This window comes from Lethenteron reissneri, chromosome 50 (assembly GCF_015708825.2).
Source record: "Lethenteron reissneri isolate LAM-NWPU_2019-01 chromosome 50, ASM1570882v1, whole genome shotgun sequence".
Lineage (NCBI taxonomy): Eukaryota > Metazoa > Chordata > Hyperoartia > Petromyzontiformes > Petromyzontidae > Lethenteron > Lethenteron reissneri.
Genome location: NC_083828.1, coordinates 7819174 through 7837181, shown reverse-complemented (window position 1 = coordinate 7837181; position 18008 = coordinate 7819174). Strand labels below are relative to the sequence as shown.

At 50.6% G+C, this 18008-nt stretch overlaps 1 protein-coding gene across 2 annotated transcripts in view; it reads left to right on the top strand.

The window, feature by feature from the left end:
• Positions 1–3275: 3275 nt before the first annotated feature.
• Positions 3276–18008, top strand: part of PRPF3 (pre-mRNA processing factor 3) — a 31497-nt gene continuing 16764 nt past the window's right edge. Inside the window, exons 1-9 of one of the 2 annotated variants that reach the window (XM_061572437.1) lie at positions 3276–3416; positions 6276–6444; positions 7565–7695; positions 8431–8604; positions 12581–12763; positions 13433–13953; positions 15085–15463; positions 15924–16090; positions 17555–17664. In XM_061572437.1, the coding sequence (XP_061428421.1) occupies positions 6300–6444; positions 7565–7695; positions 8431–8604; positions 12581–12763; positions 13433–13953; positions 15085–15463; positions 15924–16090; positions 17555–17664 (1810 nt within the window). In that variant the 5' untranslated portion in view covers positions 3276–3416; positions 6276–6299. Of the gene's footprint in view, positions 3417–6275; positions 6445–7562; positions 7696–8410; positions 8605–12580; positions 12764–13432; positions 13954–15084; positions 15464–15923; positions 16091–17554; positions 17665–18008 lie in introns of those variants that run through there. The other variant, XM_061572438.1, reaches the window with a different exon arrangement.

The window sequence follows — 18008 nt, the reverse complement described above, 5'->3', positions numbered from 1 at the left end:
ACAGTGACATTGGCGCACTCTCGAGGGGGGGGGGGGGGCACACAGAGGTCGCTCGCTCCTAATCTGGTTATTTTCTCTCTCTTCTAAAGGAACACCGCCTCGATGATTTAAGGGAGCTTAAGAGACAAGCACACAACAAAGATGCCCCCTAGAAACATCACAGACTGTTTGGGGCAATAATTCTAGATTTGAAGCTTTCGTGACTGCAAGGATTCATATTCTTAGGTTTTTTCGGTAAAGTCACGTAGGTAAAACATTAAAATGAATAAAAGTAAAATAAAATAAAAATCACGACGTTTCGGAGGCAACACAAGCTTCCGTCTTCAGGTGGAACCGTCACAGCCACGACAGCTGTATCAAGTAAATGAGAGATTACAAGAGATACCACTCCGTATATAATCTCTCATTTACTTGATACAGCTGTCGTGGCTGTGACGGTTCCACCTGAAGACGAAAGCTTGTGTTGCCTCCGAAACGTCGTGATTTTTATTTTTATTTTATTAATTTTAAATTTTTACCTACGTGACTTTACCGAAAAAACCTAAGAATATGTTTGCGGCAAGTGCTGCTAGCGAGTTGCACCTGCGAACGCGGGCACGGCGCACGAGGTGGTGGGTGGCCAGGAACCACGCCCGGCCGCCTTTGTCTCCCTCGCGGCGCCGTTTACACACGGCACCAGGTGAGGCTGAGTCGACCTAGAGGAGACCCATGACCGATTCAGATAATCGTCACCGGGAACAGGGCCGGATTAAGGCACGGGGCTTGAGGGGTCTGCAAGCCCAGGGGCCCCCGCCATGTTGTAAAGGCCTCCAGAGATTGAAGTGAAAAGTTATTTCACTTGTGAATGCTGAATTTTATTTGTTGTTAGCCTTGTAAAAACACATGCCTGCGGAGGGAGCTGGTAGGAACGTTGGGTTGCTCGGTCAATGGCCAGGGTCAACGGCGGCGTGGTGTATTCCGCAAATATGCCCGACTGTGAGGGCGGGCACAAGCCGGCGTGAGTAGGTTAAACGTTGAGTTTTATAAGGGCACCACGGGGTGACCAGCCACTCCCCACCCAGCCCCACCCCTGCCACCCCCCACCCAGCCCCACCCTCCCCACCCAGCCTCTCCCCACCCTCCCCACTGAGCCCCTCCCCACCCTCCCCACCCAGCCCCTCCTCACCTTCCCCTCCCCACCCAGCCCCACCCCTCCCACCCAGCCCCACCCTCCCCACCCAACCCCTCCCCACCATCCCCACCAAGCCCCTCCCCACCCAGCCCCTCCCTACCCTCCCCACCCAGCCCCTCCCCACCCTCCCCACCCAGCCCCTCCCTGCACGACGGACACAATAATCCCCTGTGGGCTGGTGTAACCAGGAGATTCCTACCAGTATACATTTTATTTTTCTTAAACTTTGTTTTCCTTTTGAAAATATTACTGGGGGTCCTCACGGTGCCTGTAGCCCCAGGGGGCCTACCAGGGGCGGTTTCTTCATTAGGGCGATTGGGCGACGCACCACCAATGTCATTCAACCACAGAGTTTCGCGAGCCGTTACTGTGCCTCTGGATATAGTCCAATCAGCGTCAAGTCACGTTCTGTGGAGTACCGCCTCTTTTTGGGCGATTTCACTCCGGCTGAGAATCGCCCAGAGTGTTCCCATAGACTTACATTCAAAGATGATTTTTTTCGAACGGCGGGCGCTGCAATGCATTCTCTATGGCTTCCGGGAGGGCTCGCACTAACGTGCTTACGTCATCATACGTAAGCACGTTTCATCCAACAATATTATTTGTCGCCACCTAGTGGAATCTTTAATAAAAGAAACTGAGTGGATTGTATTAATAGTGAGTATAGAAACAAACAAGATGTATTGTAAGAGTCACTTTATTTTTCATTAATATTAAAGAAGTGAAGTTGCCTTTACATGCTTAAGCTGTTAATTTATCCATTGCATGGGTGGACCTTATCCTTATCAATCATCCAGACATTTGCCCCCCCTGAGAGATTTTGCAGGAGCCGCCACTGGGGCCTACAAAATATTAATCTGGCCCTGACCAGGAATCGAACTCGGGTGGTAACGCAGAGCTCTTCACCCACCCGCATGAACCAGCGTGGTGAAGTATGGTCAAATCGCTTCTCAATTAATCTTGCCGGTCACGTGACTGGGTCGCACTCAAGCCCCTCCCCCTCATATCGCCCCGCCCCCAGACCGCCACGCTCCGCTCATCAAACTCTCGCGAGACTTCGCGGCGTCGCGAGACTTCACCTCAACCTATTAACCCTTTCCCTCACCCGTAGCAAAGACAAAGATCCCCGTATAGCCTGTAACAGACTATACTCTTAGTTCTTTCGGTAAAGTCACGTAGGTAAACAAGTATAACCCAGTAAAAACAAAGTTTTTCACTATAAATCCTTTATATGCGTGGCGGCTCGAGTCCTCTCGTCCTCTGGCTTGAGATGGCTGCCACCTATGGGTCAGATGATTGCATTGCACCATTAAGCAATTGGTAATTAAATATATTTTTGTCCTAAAAAGTGTAAAATGTTGGAAATTTTTTTCACGAACATTAATTGTCACGCACAACGAGTCTGTGTGGAAAATGTCATCTCGATTGGATCACGGGAAGTGGGTTAAAAAACGACCGAAAGATTTGCACGGTCCTAAGCAAGCAAGCAAGCACGCGAACTTAATATAAAGGATTTAATAAAGGATTTAAGAATGAAATTTAAATTAATAAAAATAAAATAATAATATTTTTATTAATTTAAAAATGAAATTAAAATTAATAAAAATAAAATAATATTTTTTATTAAATTTTATTTCATTTTTTACCTACGTGACTTTACCGAAAGAACTAAGAGTATGAATCCTTGCAGTCACGAAAGCTTCAAATCTAGAATCTGTAACAGACTGTTGGGGCAAGTGGTGTTGTTAGCGAGCACCTATTAAGGTCAGCACCACGCCCGACCGCCCCCCCACGTGCCCCTCCCCACGTGCCCCCCCCCACGTGCCCCCCCCCCCCACGTGCCTCCCCCACGTGCCCCTCCCCACGTGCCCCCCCCACGTGCCCCCCCCACGTGCCCCCCCCCCCCACGTGCCCCCCCCACGTGCCCCCCCCCACGTGCTCCCCCCCTCCCCACGTGCCCCCCCACGTGCCCCCCCCCACGTGCCTCCCCCCCACGTGCCCCCCCCCACGTGCCCCCCCCCACCACGTGCCCCACCCCCCTTCATCCGACTCTCGCGAGACTTCCCCCCCCACACTCTCGCGAGACTTCCCCCCTCCCACCCCACCGCACCACGTGGTGCAGCGCTCGTAGCCCACGTGACCACGCGACGAGACTGCTCCGTTCGTCTGAATGAAGGCTCAATAATCGCGACTAATCGATCGATCTCTCCATCGATATCTCGGCGGCGAGGGCGAAGCGAAGGGGGTCAGTGCGCGAATGGAAACGCGAGAGCGACGCCGCTTGTGTGGTTTTTTTTTTACTTCACGAGCGCGGGAAGCCTTAGGAAGGCCTCATCTGCCTAGGCCTTTGCTGTGTTCACGGGGTTAACGTGCGATGTTGATGTCCGTGTTTCCTGACGCACATTCGCGCGATATTTGTGTATTTAATCAAAAGCGCGTGACGTTTAAGAGGGTTTCTGTTTAAACGGAATACAAATGTTTGAAGATAGCTTTGACTGGCCAACTGTTTAGATTTCCCTACCCGGCTTAAGCGGGGCAGCTCTATCGACTCTTGCCATTGGACGCTGGAGACCACGTGACGGGCGATCCGGCCAATCGCGGCCGTCGATACTGATGTCGGCGCGTATGTGTGTTGGGAAATGTAATATTGCCGTGCGCGGTCGATAAATCGAGCACTCAAATGTGAGCTGATGGGCTCAGGCCGGTCACCAAAGACTTAACGACACAGAGACCTATAGACTCGCATAGAAAGCCCGTGACTTGAAAGTAAACTGGGTTCTTGTGAGAGGTGGCCTTACTTGATCCGGTCAATCAAGCGTAGAAAGCCGTTGATTTGCACCGTACAGAGGCTCGGATTGATAGATCGTTTATTGTCATTGTCACCAGTACAACGAAATTTAAAATGCTCACCAGTCAGGGCATCATTCATAAATTTAAATTAAATAAAACAAGAAAATAAAAATTAAATTAAATGAAAGATAATCAATTTATACTATATATAAAAACAGCCCAAGTATACTCAGATACCCACATAAGGTTACGTTTTGTCATTGCACATCTCTATTTCACAATCAATTGTAAACACTATTACTTAATAATTAATTAGCATTATTGAGTGTGGTGATCGCTGTTGGATAAAAGCTCTGTTTGAATCTGTTTGTCCTTGAGCGGTGAATACATCTCGTTCTCAAAATGTGGATTTATTAATTGTTCCAGTACGGTCGCTTGTGACACACTCGCTTTATTGCGAGGGTTTTGACCCATTAGCCAACGTTTAACGATGTTGACAATACACACGGTAATTGGTTCCAGATTGGGTGTGGATGATCCGATGAGCTATAACGATACATGTCCAGTTATTATAAAAACAATTTACGAGTATATACTTGCAAACGTGCCTTATTCCAGTTGAACAGAATCCAAATAAAAGATAAACACCAATTTGTGGTTATGGAACTTAATTTATGGAGGCTAGCATACCGTACTGTAAGGTTTGTTTACTGTTAAACACCTGTTAGGAAAACATCATCCCCCTTGCTATCCGTTCTGTGGATCCCCATGCCCTGTTCATTCAAGACATTCCTTTCCACGTCAGCCCTATAAATGACTGCCTCTGTAAATTATGGCAGCAGGTATTGTGGTCTATGCAAACATGACTCCTTGTAAAAAAATGTCTCAGTTTTGTTGCCAGATAAAAGGGTAAAAAACCAATTATATTTTTTACTGGCAAATGAGGTTCCAATGGTGTAAATGCTTACCCCGAGCTCTCATACTCTGATGGTGCATTGTCTTTGAGTTGTGCGCCTTTTGGCGTCATGTGGTCCAACCCATGTGAGACTAGGCTCTAAGGAAAGCTGTCTCGGGTGTGGACCAATCAACTTCAAGGACAGTGCATATATTATCAGAGTTATGTTTTTTGTTTGCATTATGGCTGCAGGTATTGTGGTCTATGCAAACATGACTCCTTGTAAAAAAGGTCTCAGTTTTGTTACCAGATAAAAGGGTAAAAAACCAATTATAATCTACCCACTCTTTGCACCGCGGCTTGAGATGTGGTTGTATCAACACGACATGTAATTCTGAAATATTTACTTGTCCGACAATGGGACCGAGAGGTCTCGCGCACATTTGCCACTTGTCGCAGCGGTTCTCGGTTCAAGCTCATTGGCTGCCCTGGTTAATACTGTGGGTGCGTAAGTAGGTTACGCGTCGTCTGCTTAACTGTGGACATAACAAATCCCGTGACATTCGAAAAAAAGGGTGGGCCGTGTGTGCCCGCGTGACGGTCGAAATTTTAATAATAACTTGATAATTTGTTTGATTTAAAGCTTTCGTGACTGCAGGGATTCATCTTGGTTCTTTCGGTAAAAAAATGTCAGACGCTGTCTTCCCGACAGACCTGTTCTTCACCTGAGGATGGCTGCTTGCGTTGTGGCCGAAACGTCGTGAGAATTAATTAATGTTTTATTTTTATTATTTTATTATTTCCCTTCTACGTGACTTTACCGAAAGATCCAAGAAGATGAACTTGATAATTGTTTAATTCGTTAAATCAGCATAGCACCATCACCATCAACTGACGGACGATACCTCGTTTGTGAAACGGGTGTCTTCATGGTTACCTCCCACGATATGAATGGTGCTAAAACCAAACTTACTGAATTATATTGCAGATTTCAGTCGGGTTAATGACTTAGAACTCACCGTTTCACGCTCGTCACCAACTGGGTGTCAGTCCCGTCCTCGTCACTCTTCTGTCGTTACTACCATGGTTACTCATCAGCTTATTGATTTCTCCACCCGTGTTGAGGACTCGGTCTTCCAGACTTGTTTGTCACCACCCACGCTGTGTTAACCACCACACCGCAGCTCACCGCAGTTATCTTTCCTCCCTTGAACTGTTCCTCGTTGGAATTCCCTCCCCTCGTCTACTTCGCCCCAAGTGTTGTACGACGTTGCTCGATTCAATGAAATGCATTTACTCTTTCATCTGTTGCACCATCAGTGAGCAGTCCTGTTTAGTGTTTGCTGCAAAGCATGTTGGGCCTGTAATAAGCGACCATGATTTACAAACGATAACGAATACAATCTTTTGTCACCACAGCAGCGGCAATTGCAGTTTTTGGAGATGGCGCTCACTAAAAAGGATGTGGAGGAGCTAAAACCGTGGGTGGAGAAGACGGTGAAGAAGGTCCTGGGCTTCACGGAGCCCACAGTCGTCACCGCCGCCCTCAACTGCGTGGGCAAGGGCATGGACCGCGGCAAGACGGAAGGTGACGATGGTGGACCGGCCTGCGCCATCCTCTGTTGGCCAGGAATTGCGTTTGCGAGCAAAGACTCTGTTTTGTTTTGCGAAATCTCCTTTGCTGTGGCAAACGTGTCATGACACATCGTGCGCAATGAAGGTGCTGTGCCCCAAGGGGAGGGAGGGGTGAATGTAAAGTTAAGATTAGTCTCAGGGTGCGAACAACTGCACAAACAATACAGAAGTAACGAGAAGCAATGAAAAGGAAGTGGTACACTATGGAATCGAATCCCGACCCCGAATTGTGACGATTAATCTCCCTTTGGAGGTGAATCACTGCACGTGCTTTTGTAACAAACATTTTCTTCATCAATCGGTGTACATTCTTAAGCTAACGGTGCGTGTACCCTCGTGTGTGTGTGTGGAAAATTAAGTAATGTCCTTTATGTCTGTTGTATGCAATGGGTTCGCATATTCAGTGCAGCTGTTAAGATTGCCCTACAGTTAGTATATATTAAGACTAAAATAGAGTTTAGGACAAATACAATCATGATTCATGACATTTTTTTGAACCAACCAGGCAGGTGTGAACCATTTACAAGTCCAGGTGTAATCGCAGACAGTGGCAGTTCATCATTAGGGGCCGGTGGGGCCAGGCCCTGCAAGTGGAGAAAAAACCGTGACAATATTTATCTGCTCATTATACAGATTTTTAACTGCGTACATCCCTTTCCCACCCCCTTTAAACCCTGCTCCCCCTCTCTCCTCTACAGTTGTCTATCGCTGCGTCAATTACCCTGTCATTTGCTCACATAACATGTGATGGTGGCCCAAGACAAGGGGACCACAATGCACTTCTTCAGGAAATGCTGATGGGGTTTTTCATTATCAATATGCACAAAGCTGATTATTGTTGTTTGAAACGTATGGTTTTTCCAGCCTGCACTATTATTAGTTATGATGAGTTATTCCCGTCATTAGCAGGTTTGATCAGCCACACCAAGACATATTACCCACCGGCCACCACTGGGATTTGGCTTTTGATTGTAGAGGGCACCGCATGAGTGAATGTCGCCTCTGATTTCTTGCTGCCCCTCTGCCCCCCCTGCACCACGCCCCTTTCTCTCTTTCTCTCTCTCCGTCCGCAGAGCAACTGAAGGCTTTCCTGGACGAGTCGACGTCTAGGTTTGTGGAGAAGCTGTTCGATGCTGTTGAGGAGGTGAAAAACTACAAGTTTTCCAAGGCCACCATGGAGAAGAATCGCAAAAGAGAGCTGAAAGTGAGTTTCCTACACCCGCTATGTTCATTTGCCCGCGTGCGTCGTGTGTGTGCATGTGCCTCGTAAATTGTGAAGGCAAGTTTGAGGTCGTTTTCACCGATCGTGTTGTTTTCAAAAGAAGAGTGGTCGTACGTCTGAGCTTGTGCCGCAGAGATCCTGGGTTCGAATCCAGGCACTTGTGAATAAACGTGGTTCTCTGAAGTGCGGCGAGTTTTTGGTCTCAGTCTGGTTGCCAAACTGAACAAAAAATCCATCGCAAATAAAATTTGGTTCGGAACCGAAATTGCATTTAATTACCTATTTTATGTTAAGTTACCCAGTGCAGAAAACTACCCGCAATCACAGCAGCGCACAACACATTTTGCACAATTGTATTCAATTTCACTCTCATTTGCTTGGGTTGACAATGGCTTTGAATCCAGGACTGGTCTAACCTCAGGCAAAGGGAGAGAGGCAAGGAATACATTTGTGTGGTGATGGAGGGAGCAGTCAGTTCACACCACGTCTCCCGGTTGAGCTCTCCTTGAACGTGGTTGCTTTAACCATCGCTTGCCTACCGTTTAAGCTGAGGAGGAGGCAGGGCGGGTGTGAGGGAATGGGAGAGGGATGGAAGGGAAGGAAGGGGGAGGGTAAGGCAAAGGGAGCGGGTGCTGCGAGCGAAGGAGCGAGCATGGTGCACGTGCGAGGCACCAGCGAGAGAGTAAAGGAGGAACAGGCGTCGCTCTCCGCCCGCAGGACGTGTTTGGGGACGACCCGGACACCCCCAGGGAGGCCGCGCCGGTACCGGCGCCAGCCGCCAAGCGCAAGCGCGTGCCGCGGTTTGCCGAGGACGAGCCCTCGGTGGACGGAGACGGGGACGGGGTGATGCCGGCGCCCCCGGCTGAGCCCAGCATGCTCACCAAGACCCAGGTGGGTGGGCACGTGGGAGGGCGGTGCGACCGTGGATTTTGCTGCAGCGTTGCCCTCCGTTGTGCGCCACAGCCCCACCGCCGCCCATAGCGGCTTCTCCCAACCTTTGTGGAGCACCAGCGTGGCACTGCCAACCCCCAACATCCTTGTCCGTGGACCGCCGCGCACCTATATATGTTTTTCAATTACGCCAACACCAATTCGTAGTATCGGCAATAGTTCAGAGTTGCCGAGTTTGGAGAGAGTGGATAGGAGGATGGAGTGGATCAAGAGTGTCGAAGGCAAAAGACAGATCGAGAGGGATAAGGACGGATGATAGACCGGAGTGACGCGAGTTGGCCAGGTGGTTGTGGATGTTGAAGGAGGGCGGTTTCAGTGGAATGGAGAGGGCGGAACCCTGACTGGTGGAGGGGATACAGCGAGTGGGAAGAGATGTAGGATGAGAGGCGGGTTGTGCAATAAGCAATCAAGGAGTTTGGAGAAATAAGAAAGCAAGGAAATAGGGCGATAGTGTGCAGGGACAGAAGGATCGAATACGTTTTTTTTTTGAGAAGCGGTAAGATGATGGAGTTGGGGAAGATACCAGAGGAGAGGGAAGAGTCAAAGAGAGCCAAGTGGAATTAATTGTGGGGAGAATGGACGGAAGAAGGGAAGGCAGAAGGGCATCGAGGGAGGAAAATGTGGGGCGGGTTTTGGAGACGATGGTAGACAGCTCCAGAACGGAAACGGCGGAGAAAGCATTTAAGGAACAAGTAGTACGGTGGGACGGGGGGGGGGAGGTGTCAGTCGGTGCACGGATATCAGGAGGTTGCGCAGTGAGCAAGGAGGAGCGAATGTGGGTGATCTAAGTCTTGAAGTAGTTGGAGAGGTTTCGATTTAAAGCTTTCGTTACTGCAGGGATTCATATTCTTCATTCTTTCGGTAAAGTCACATAGAAGGGAAATAATAAAATAATACAATTCTCATGACGTTTCGGCCACAACGCAAGCAGCCGTCCTCAGGTGAAGAACAGAGCTGCCGGAAAGACAGTGTCCTAATGTTCTTCACCTGAGGACGGCTGCTTGCGTTGTGGCGGAAACGTCGTGAGAATTTTATTTTATTATGTTTTATTATTTTATTATTTCCCTTCTACGTGACTTTACGGAAAGAACCAAGAATGTAGTTGGAGAGGACCGCATGAGTGGGGGCGGAAGAGGAAGTTGCAGGTGCAGTAGAAGATGCATGGAGCAGAGCGTTTAGAGTATTGAAGAGTCGAGCAGGGTGTGGAGATAGGGAGGAAATGAGGGAAAGAAAATATGTTTGGCGAGAAGCCTCCAGGGCCGAAGTGTAATTTGATAGGAGGGAATTATATGAGGAACATGAGTCATGGGTTGGTGAAGTCCTCCAGATGCGCTCTGCTTTGTGCGCGAGCTGAGCTGCCGCTGCGACTTGAGCATTGGTGATAACCAAGGACATGGAGGGTGGAAGGGGAGCATAGGTGCAAGCGTGTCCAAAGAAGAAGAAAGTACCGAATTTAGGACTGAAGAGGCAGTGTCGGGGTGCATGAAGGAGAATCAGAGATTGGTGGAAGCGATGAGGAAACCAAGGAAAGAAGCGTGCAGTGGTCAAGGGAGTGTAGATTGTGGAGGAGGAGTGGGGGTGCGAGGGAAGGCGGGGAAGGTGGGGAAGGTGGGGGGAGGGGACTCGTATTGTCACAGTCATTAGTAAGTGATCGGACGGAGGTCATGGGTCAACTAAAGGATTGGAGGCTGAAGCAACCGCAAATGAAGATGAGATCGAGTGTCCTACGCGAGCAATGAGTTGGGGAAGAGGGGGGATAAGCTGCGGGTGGAAGGAGCAAGTAATCGACAGGAGAGTAGCAGAGGTGGATGGGGATGTTAGATGAAGGTTAAAGTCGCCCAGGAGGTTTAATGGAGAAGAGGTTGGAAAGAGAGTTGATAGGAGACAATCTAGATCAGGGGTCGCCACGGACCGGTACCGGTCCGCGGCCTGTTAGGAACCGGGCCGCACAGCAGCAAGAGGTGAGAGCGGTGAGTCCGCACGTGGCCCGCCCCCATTATTTTATTTACTTGTCTCATTCACAGTTTTGGTAAGCCCACAAGCTAACCCTAGCCAAGATGAGGAACAAACGTCGCTGGAGAGCTTCTTTGAAAAGGGGGAAAGACCCAATGATGAACCCCCCCCCCCCCCCCCCGGTCCGTGAAAAAATTGTCTTCCACTGAAACCGGTCCCTGGTGCCAAAAAAGTTGAGGACCGCTGGTCTAGATCAGCGGTCGGGAACCTATGGCTCGCGAGCCATATATGGCTCTTTCAGTGACGGCATATGGCTCCCAGACAATTTTGAGTTGAAAAAATAAATAAAAATCAGTTTGGAACTGATTTTAAAATACTTGTGATATTGCTTAATAATACTGTGTCATTTTAAAGTAAACAGAAATTAGTTTTGAAGATAAATTTCACGGGTCACGCCTGCACGAAGCTCAACCTCACCACGTATGAACCAGACTACAAGGCCATCAGCAAAACCACGCAGCACCAGAAGTCGCATTAAAAGTAAAACATATTTAATTTATTATACGTTAAAAATACTATATGGCTCTCAATGAAATATATTTATAAAAATTTGGCTTTTATGGCTCTCCCAGTCAAAAAGGTTCCCGACCCCTGGTCTAGATCATTGAAGAAAGAGGAGCAGGGACCCGGGGGATGGTCAATGACGAGGAAGGAAATTGAGTGGAGATAGAGGAACATTTAAATTCGAAAGAGGAAAACGTGGGGAGGGAATCAGATAGGTTCGAGAGTGCATCCAGGAGGAGGGGATGAGCAGCCCAACGCTGCCACCGAGACTTGCCCGAGGGACGAGGTTAATGGAGGAATTGGGTCAGGGGGGTGGATAACGCGGTGGGGGGTAGTGGTGTTCAGTGGAGAGATCCGAGTTTCCGTTAATGCTAGGGCGTAGGAGGTTTTCTTGAAAGGAAAGCATCGAGGGTGGATGCGGGCTTCTTATTGCAAACATGAGCACGAGTTCCATAGGCCGAGGTGGATTGAGGTGATTTGTGGAGGTGTTGGAGGCCTGGGGATGGAGGGCAGTGGTTGTTCGCGTGTGCAGGGGAGATGGGAAGGGGATGTGAGCTATTCACATGACGATGGTGATGACGGCGTGAATACGAGGTGATACGGCAGTGCAAGACGGATATGGTGGGGGAAGCTTGGAGGAGAGGGGATTTGGGGGGTTGCGGCAATGAGTGAGGGCGGTTTAAGCGCGAGATTGGCCGTACGGTGTCCCAATCGCGCTGTACGGCCCCTGCCGCTCCGACAGCCCCTATGACGAAGGATCACATCGATGGCCTCGCAGGAGGCCAAGGGAACGGAGCAGGTCACGGGTAGGAAGCACCAGTGGCAGTGGCTGGCAGTGGGGAGCCCCAGGAGCAAAGCCCTGGTGTAGGTCGGTGGGCCAGGGTTTGGGTGGCCAGGGCACATTCCAGGTGATTTTGTCATAGGTTACATATGTTTATATGTATTATTGTAAGTTATGTATATTTGTCTCTGCGTGTACGTGTCACTATATATGTCATGGGCGGGGGAGGGGCGGTGGTGCTATAAACCCGGCGACGCGAGTTCGATTCCCTCTCGCGACAAATGACTGATGAATATTTGAACTGGTCATGGGCCCTCCCCTAGGTCGACCCCGCCTCAAATACCAAATGTACTCAAATGAGTACAAAGGTGGTCAGGCGTGGTGCTGGTCACCCACCGCCTCATGTTTCGTGCCAGCCTTCATAGGGGCTCACTAACAGCACTTGCCCTCGCAGTCTATGAAGGCTATATGAGGGATCTTTGTTTTTGTCACTATGTGTGTATGAGTCTGTATATCTGTCTGTGTGTGTGTGCTGCTGCTCTGTGAACCTTGCGACCCGCGTTCCACATGCGTGTTCGTGCATATTTATGTATTGTGCGCGTGTCGTACCACCAACAGATCAAGCAGATGATGGAGGCGGCGACGAGACAGATCGAGGAGCGCAAGAAGCAGCTGAGCTTCATGTCCACGGCAGGAGGGCCGCAGGGAGGGGGGCAGCAGCAGCAGCAACAGCAGCAACAACAGCAGCAGCAGCAGCAGCAGCCGCCGCCTGCACCACGCCCCAGCGTCCAGAGCGTCCAGGCAAGTGGCGGCACAAACACCGCGCAGCGCGCACAGAGAACGGCCGCTGCTTCTCTGCACTTCGCTTGACTTTGCTTCCGTTTGGTTTGTCTCTCTTTAAATCACTTGGGGGATTTCTTAGCATTATTTTGCTTCTCTGCGGTTCATGCGATTTTTTTGCTTATCTGTTTCTCTTTGCTTCTTCCTGACAATGGGGGCAGCAGACAATGAATGGGGGGGGGGGGGGGGGGGGGGGGGGCAGTAATGGAGAATGAGCGACCTCCCATTGAGTAAAGGTTCGCCGAGGGCTTCGAAGCAAAGCCTCGTTGGCTGGAGCGAAGAAAATCTTTGACTCCCAAAAAAAACGCTGCCTCTGAAAAATATTGCGGCCAAGGCTTGGGAGGGGTTGCGTAAGGGAACGATAAAAGTGCAGCCCTGCAGTTACTTGCTCATGCCACTGCTGGTGGAAGGATCTGCACTCCAGGTAGCTCGAGAGAGCCGCTCTAGAAACGTCAGAAACTTGCCCGTTGTTTCAGCTGCTGTGCCGGGAGGTTCAACTGGCGACCTCTGTATTGCAAGTCCGGTGTGCTGACCATTATACCATAGCAGCATCCTAGGTATGGGTGTGTAACTTGGCACGGCATGGTGGAACCACGACAGGGACTAACACGCATCGTCTTCATTTTCTAGTCTCCGCAGGGTGGTGGCGGCGGCAGCGGTGGCAACAACACCATCACCACCGCGAGCAGTGGCGCTAGCGGCGGTGGTGGCGGTATCAGCAGCGGCGGAGGAGGCCTCCAATCGGGCACGCCACCCGCTCACCTCTTCACCTTCATGGGCAGCACCATCGCGCCGTCGCAGGCCGCCACCTTCATGAACGACGCCATCGAGAAGGCGCGCAAGGCGGCCGAGCTGCAGGCGCGCATCCAGGCGCAGCTGGGGCAGCTGGCGTCGCGCGGGGGAGGACTCGGGGGCACCGGACTTGGGGGCGCCGACCTTGGCGGCGGGGCCAACGCCGCGGCCAGCGCCGCCGCCGCCGCCCTGGGGATCGGCGGGCCCGGGCTGGGCATCGGAGCCGGCGCCGGTGGGGTTTCGGCGCTGAGCATGGCGCTGGGGATGTTCCCCGGCATGGGGTTGGGGTTCAATCTCGGGGGCGCGGGGTTGGGAATGGGCGTCGGGTTGCCTCCTGGGCTTAGCCTGGCCGCGTTCCAGTGAGTACCGTTTGTGTGTGGTGTGTGGTGTGTGTGTGTGGACTAAGGTGGGGAGCGGGTACGGGTAGGGTACGTGTATCGGGTACCTGATCGCGACCTCTGGGATGAAGCCATGTTGCAGGCGCGGGTGGGTTGATTCTAGGAACTTGAATTGTGAGAAGAGACAAGACGTTGGGAAATGAGTGACAAACAGTTACTCACCAGTGACTCACGGTCTACCCGTACCCGTACCCGGCTGCAACAGAGTCGCAAACGGGTACCCGTACCCGACCGGGTAGCCGGGTATCGGGTAGGGTACGGGTATCAGGTACCCGGTTGCGGCCTCTGCTCCTCAAGGTCCCTAAGATCTGGGGATGCAGATCTTCTCTGCATTCCCAGGTCGAAGCTTCGGCCTGTGGGTGACCGAGATTTTCCCGTGTAGCCCCCAGGCTATGGAACGCTCTTCCATCAGATATCATGGATCTCTGAGTCTGTGAACATTTTTAAAATGCGCCTTAAAACCTATTAATACATTTAGTTGTGATTCTTAAAATGTATATATATTATTTTCATGCCGAGTGTCTGCTGCTGCTGTCTTCTATACAGTGCTTTCAAATCCTTGATGAAAAGCGCTATGTAAATGTACTTATTATCATCATCATCACCAACATCACTGTTGTCGACGTAATTTTAGTCGGCACGGTCTTCCCCATCATCCTGGTCTGAATCGTTGACTTTTACAGCAGTCGTCATTGTCACCCTGTATATTCTCTAATCCACGTGTTCCAAGCTGCGTCCGACGCAAATGCGAGAGCCCCCCTTGAACCTCGATATGTTAACTACCTCGCATGGTATACAGGAGGTCGTGGGTTCGATCCCAACCCTGAGGCCTGTAGTCGCGTGGATTTTTTTCCGGGTCCTCTGATTTTCCCCTCCACATTTAGAATAAACGTGCGCGTAGAGTATTTGGGTGCTATAAATTTCCACACGATAGGCCACTTCGTTGAGCTATCGTTGTGTGGCCAGGTCACTTATGAAAAAGCGTTATATAGCTCAGTGGGCCTCACATGGTAAAATAAAAATCGTTTTGTTTTTAGTTTAATCTTATTACTCTGACCACAATCTCCCTCCACCCCCAACTCCGTCCGCCAGGATGGGCGGCATCGCCGACCAGCTGGCCGGCAAGGACGCGGCCACCGCAGCGGCGGCGGCCGCCGGCGGCGCGGCCCCTGGCGCTGTCCCCGGTGCCCGTCCGGCCCCTTTGATCCTGGACGACCAGGGCCGCACGGTGGACGCGGCGGGGCGCGCCGTGGAGCTCACACACCGCATGCCCACGCTGAAGGCGAACATCCGCGCCGTGCGGCGCCAGCAGTTCAAGCAGCAGCTGAAGGAGAGGCCCACGGAGGACGTGGAGGCGCAGCACTTCTACGACCCGCGCGTGCCCGCCGAGGTGGCCTCGCGCCCGCGACGCCACTTCCGCTTCCACGATAAGGGCCGCTTCGAGAAGATCGCGCAGCGTATACGGTGCAAGGTGAGGGAGGGGGGAGGGGCGGGCGGCGGTGGCGGTGGCGGTGAAACTGCCGGGCGGAGTAACCATACGAGAGAGGGAGTGTTTGCAGTAAAGTAAATGTTAGTAAATACTGTAGCGTTTTGCGTCCACTAAACCACAAGACGGTGCGCTGCTTACCGCGCGAGAGTTTTTAGAACGTTGCTTTTCTTCTTGTAGGGTTGTTAATCGATTGCATGGTTGGCCTTGAACTCGATTAATCGAACGAGAAAGTAACTTTGTCCATTATTGATCGATTGGATGTTCTCGTACAGGTTTAATTTAATTTTAACAAGTCAAATGTGGTGATCCAACTAGAGTGCTGCGGCAGGGCTCCTTAAAGTCTCGTTTTCTCACAAACAGAATCTTGAATCTCTTGTGGGGTGGCTCCGGTACACAGAGCCTAAGTGTTTTAACTACAAGAGCTGCTGATGTTTCCCGGTAGGCGCAATTGGAGAAGCTGCAGTCGGAGATCGCGCAAGCCGCCAAGAAGACGGGCATCCAGTCGGCCACCAAGCTGGCGCTCATCGCGCCCAAGAAGGAGCAGCAGGACGACGAGGTCCCCGAGGTGGAGTGGTGGGACTACTACATCCTGCCGTCGTCCTACGACCAGTAGGTCACGTGTCCGCGTACGGGGCGCAAGCGTGCGACCACGCTGCTCGCGATCGAGCGGAGAGTTTTGCGAAGTTCAAACCACGGTTGGGAGTGGTGGTGGTGGTGCTGGGGGGGGTGATTGACTGGAGCCGTCGCTCATTGTCGGTCGGTCGATGAAATTAATCGCCCACTTTGCCGCGTTGCGGTTATAAAATGTGTGACGGTGACGGTCGCAGTGATTACGCGGGAGTCATACCGTGTGGTGGTTTCCATCGAGCGACTTTCCTTCCACCTTAGAAAAACGACACAAGTAACTTTGTGGATTTACGTGGCGTCTCAATGCGACCGCATCTTACGATGGATGTACAGAAACAGTGGGAATATTTTTGAGAGAGAGCCAAGCATTAGTCTCGTTGTGGGTCTCTGTTCGAGTCGGTACGATACAATGTGGCTTTACACAGCATCTTAATTCCCACCGCACATACGGACACTACACAAACAATGGGCGTCCTCGTTTGACATAAAGTGGCAGTCGGTCACAGAGGAAAGAGAAGGAAGGTGGTTGGGGGAAGCTACAGGTAGTCCTCTACTTACGATGGAGATGCGTTACGGCGACCCCATCGTAAGTCAAAAATATCGTAAGTCGAAGATGGCCTCGCCTACCCAGGAGTCTTAAAGAATGGTGATCATTTAGCAAAACAGAGATATTTACAATACCGTACTGTATAAACCATATACTGTATGTATTTATTAATTACAATACTGTATTGCACAGTAAAATGTAAAGTAAAAAACAAGGTAAATTTTTTGCCTACCTATATGAACTGCAATTTAATAGAAAGAAATACACGCGCTAACACTGAGACAACTTAACTCCATTGACTGCTGGTGAAAGTGAGGCATTACCATACAAGACATCCCGGCAGCGTGCCAACATACAGTATCGTACCTCGTACGCTGCTGCGTTTGCCTGCCGCGCGAAATTTAAAATATTTAACAATTTTGTCGTATCGCTATTGTAAAATAAAAATATCGTAAGTCAGACTATCGTAACTCGGGGACTATCTGTATTTGCACGCCCGCCGGTCTGGCCGTGGCATTCGTCAAGATGTCATCTTCCTCGCCTGGCATACTGTAGGTCGTGGGTTCGGTCCTGACCCTCACGCCTGCTGTAGATTTTAAGTTTGCATGTTCTCTCTCTCTCTCTCCCTGCAATCGCGTGGATTTTTCTATGGGTCCTCCGGTTTTTCCCTCCGCATTTAGAATCGACACGCGTTTAATAAGAGTCTTAGGCTGCTCTAAATCTCCGCGTGATAAGCCACTTATATCGTTTGTGGCCAGAATGCTTCTTGAAAAAAAAAAGAGCTGTCTAGCTCAGTGGGCCTTACCTGGCATAATAAAAAAAATCAGTTTTCAGTTGTCGGCGTCGTGTGCGTGTAACGACGCTCGCTCTCTCTTTCCCGTCTGTGCGCGTCTCCCCAGCGAATCCGACGTCCACATGGTGCTGGAGAAGGGGCAGCTCGACGGCATCACCAACCTCGTGGAGCATCCCGCGCAGATCAACAGCCCCACCAGCGCCGACACCGAAATCGGTAGGGTGCACCCGTGACAGCAGCCGTGTGATGCACTGTTGCATGTGTACGTACATGTGTTGAACTTAAATATATTTCTACAATTGCCGATGTTTCGGGCAAAAGCACGTGCTTTCTATGTATGTTGAGCTTCTTTCATTATGTAAGTGAATGACCGTGCTAATCGGAAGTCACTGTTGTGACGTGTCTGTGTTCAGTGAATGAATTGTGTATAAATGAGTGAAAAATGTATGCTCCCTCACCCCTGCCTGTGTTCTAGATGCACTGTTGTGACGCATTTGTGTTGAATGAATGAATCACGAGTGCACGAATGAATGATGCACGTTCCGCTCGTGCGCCTGTGT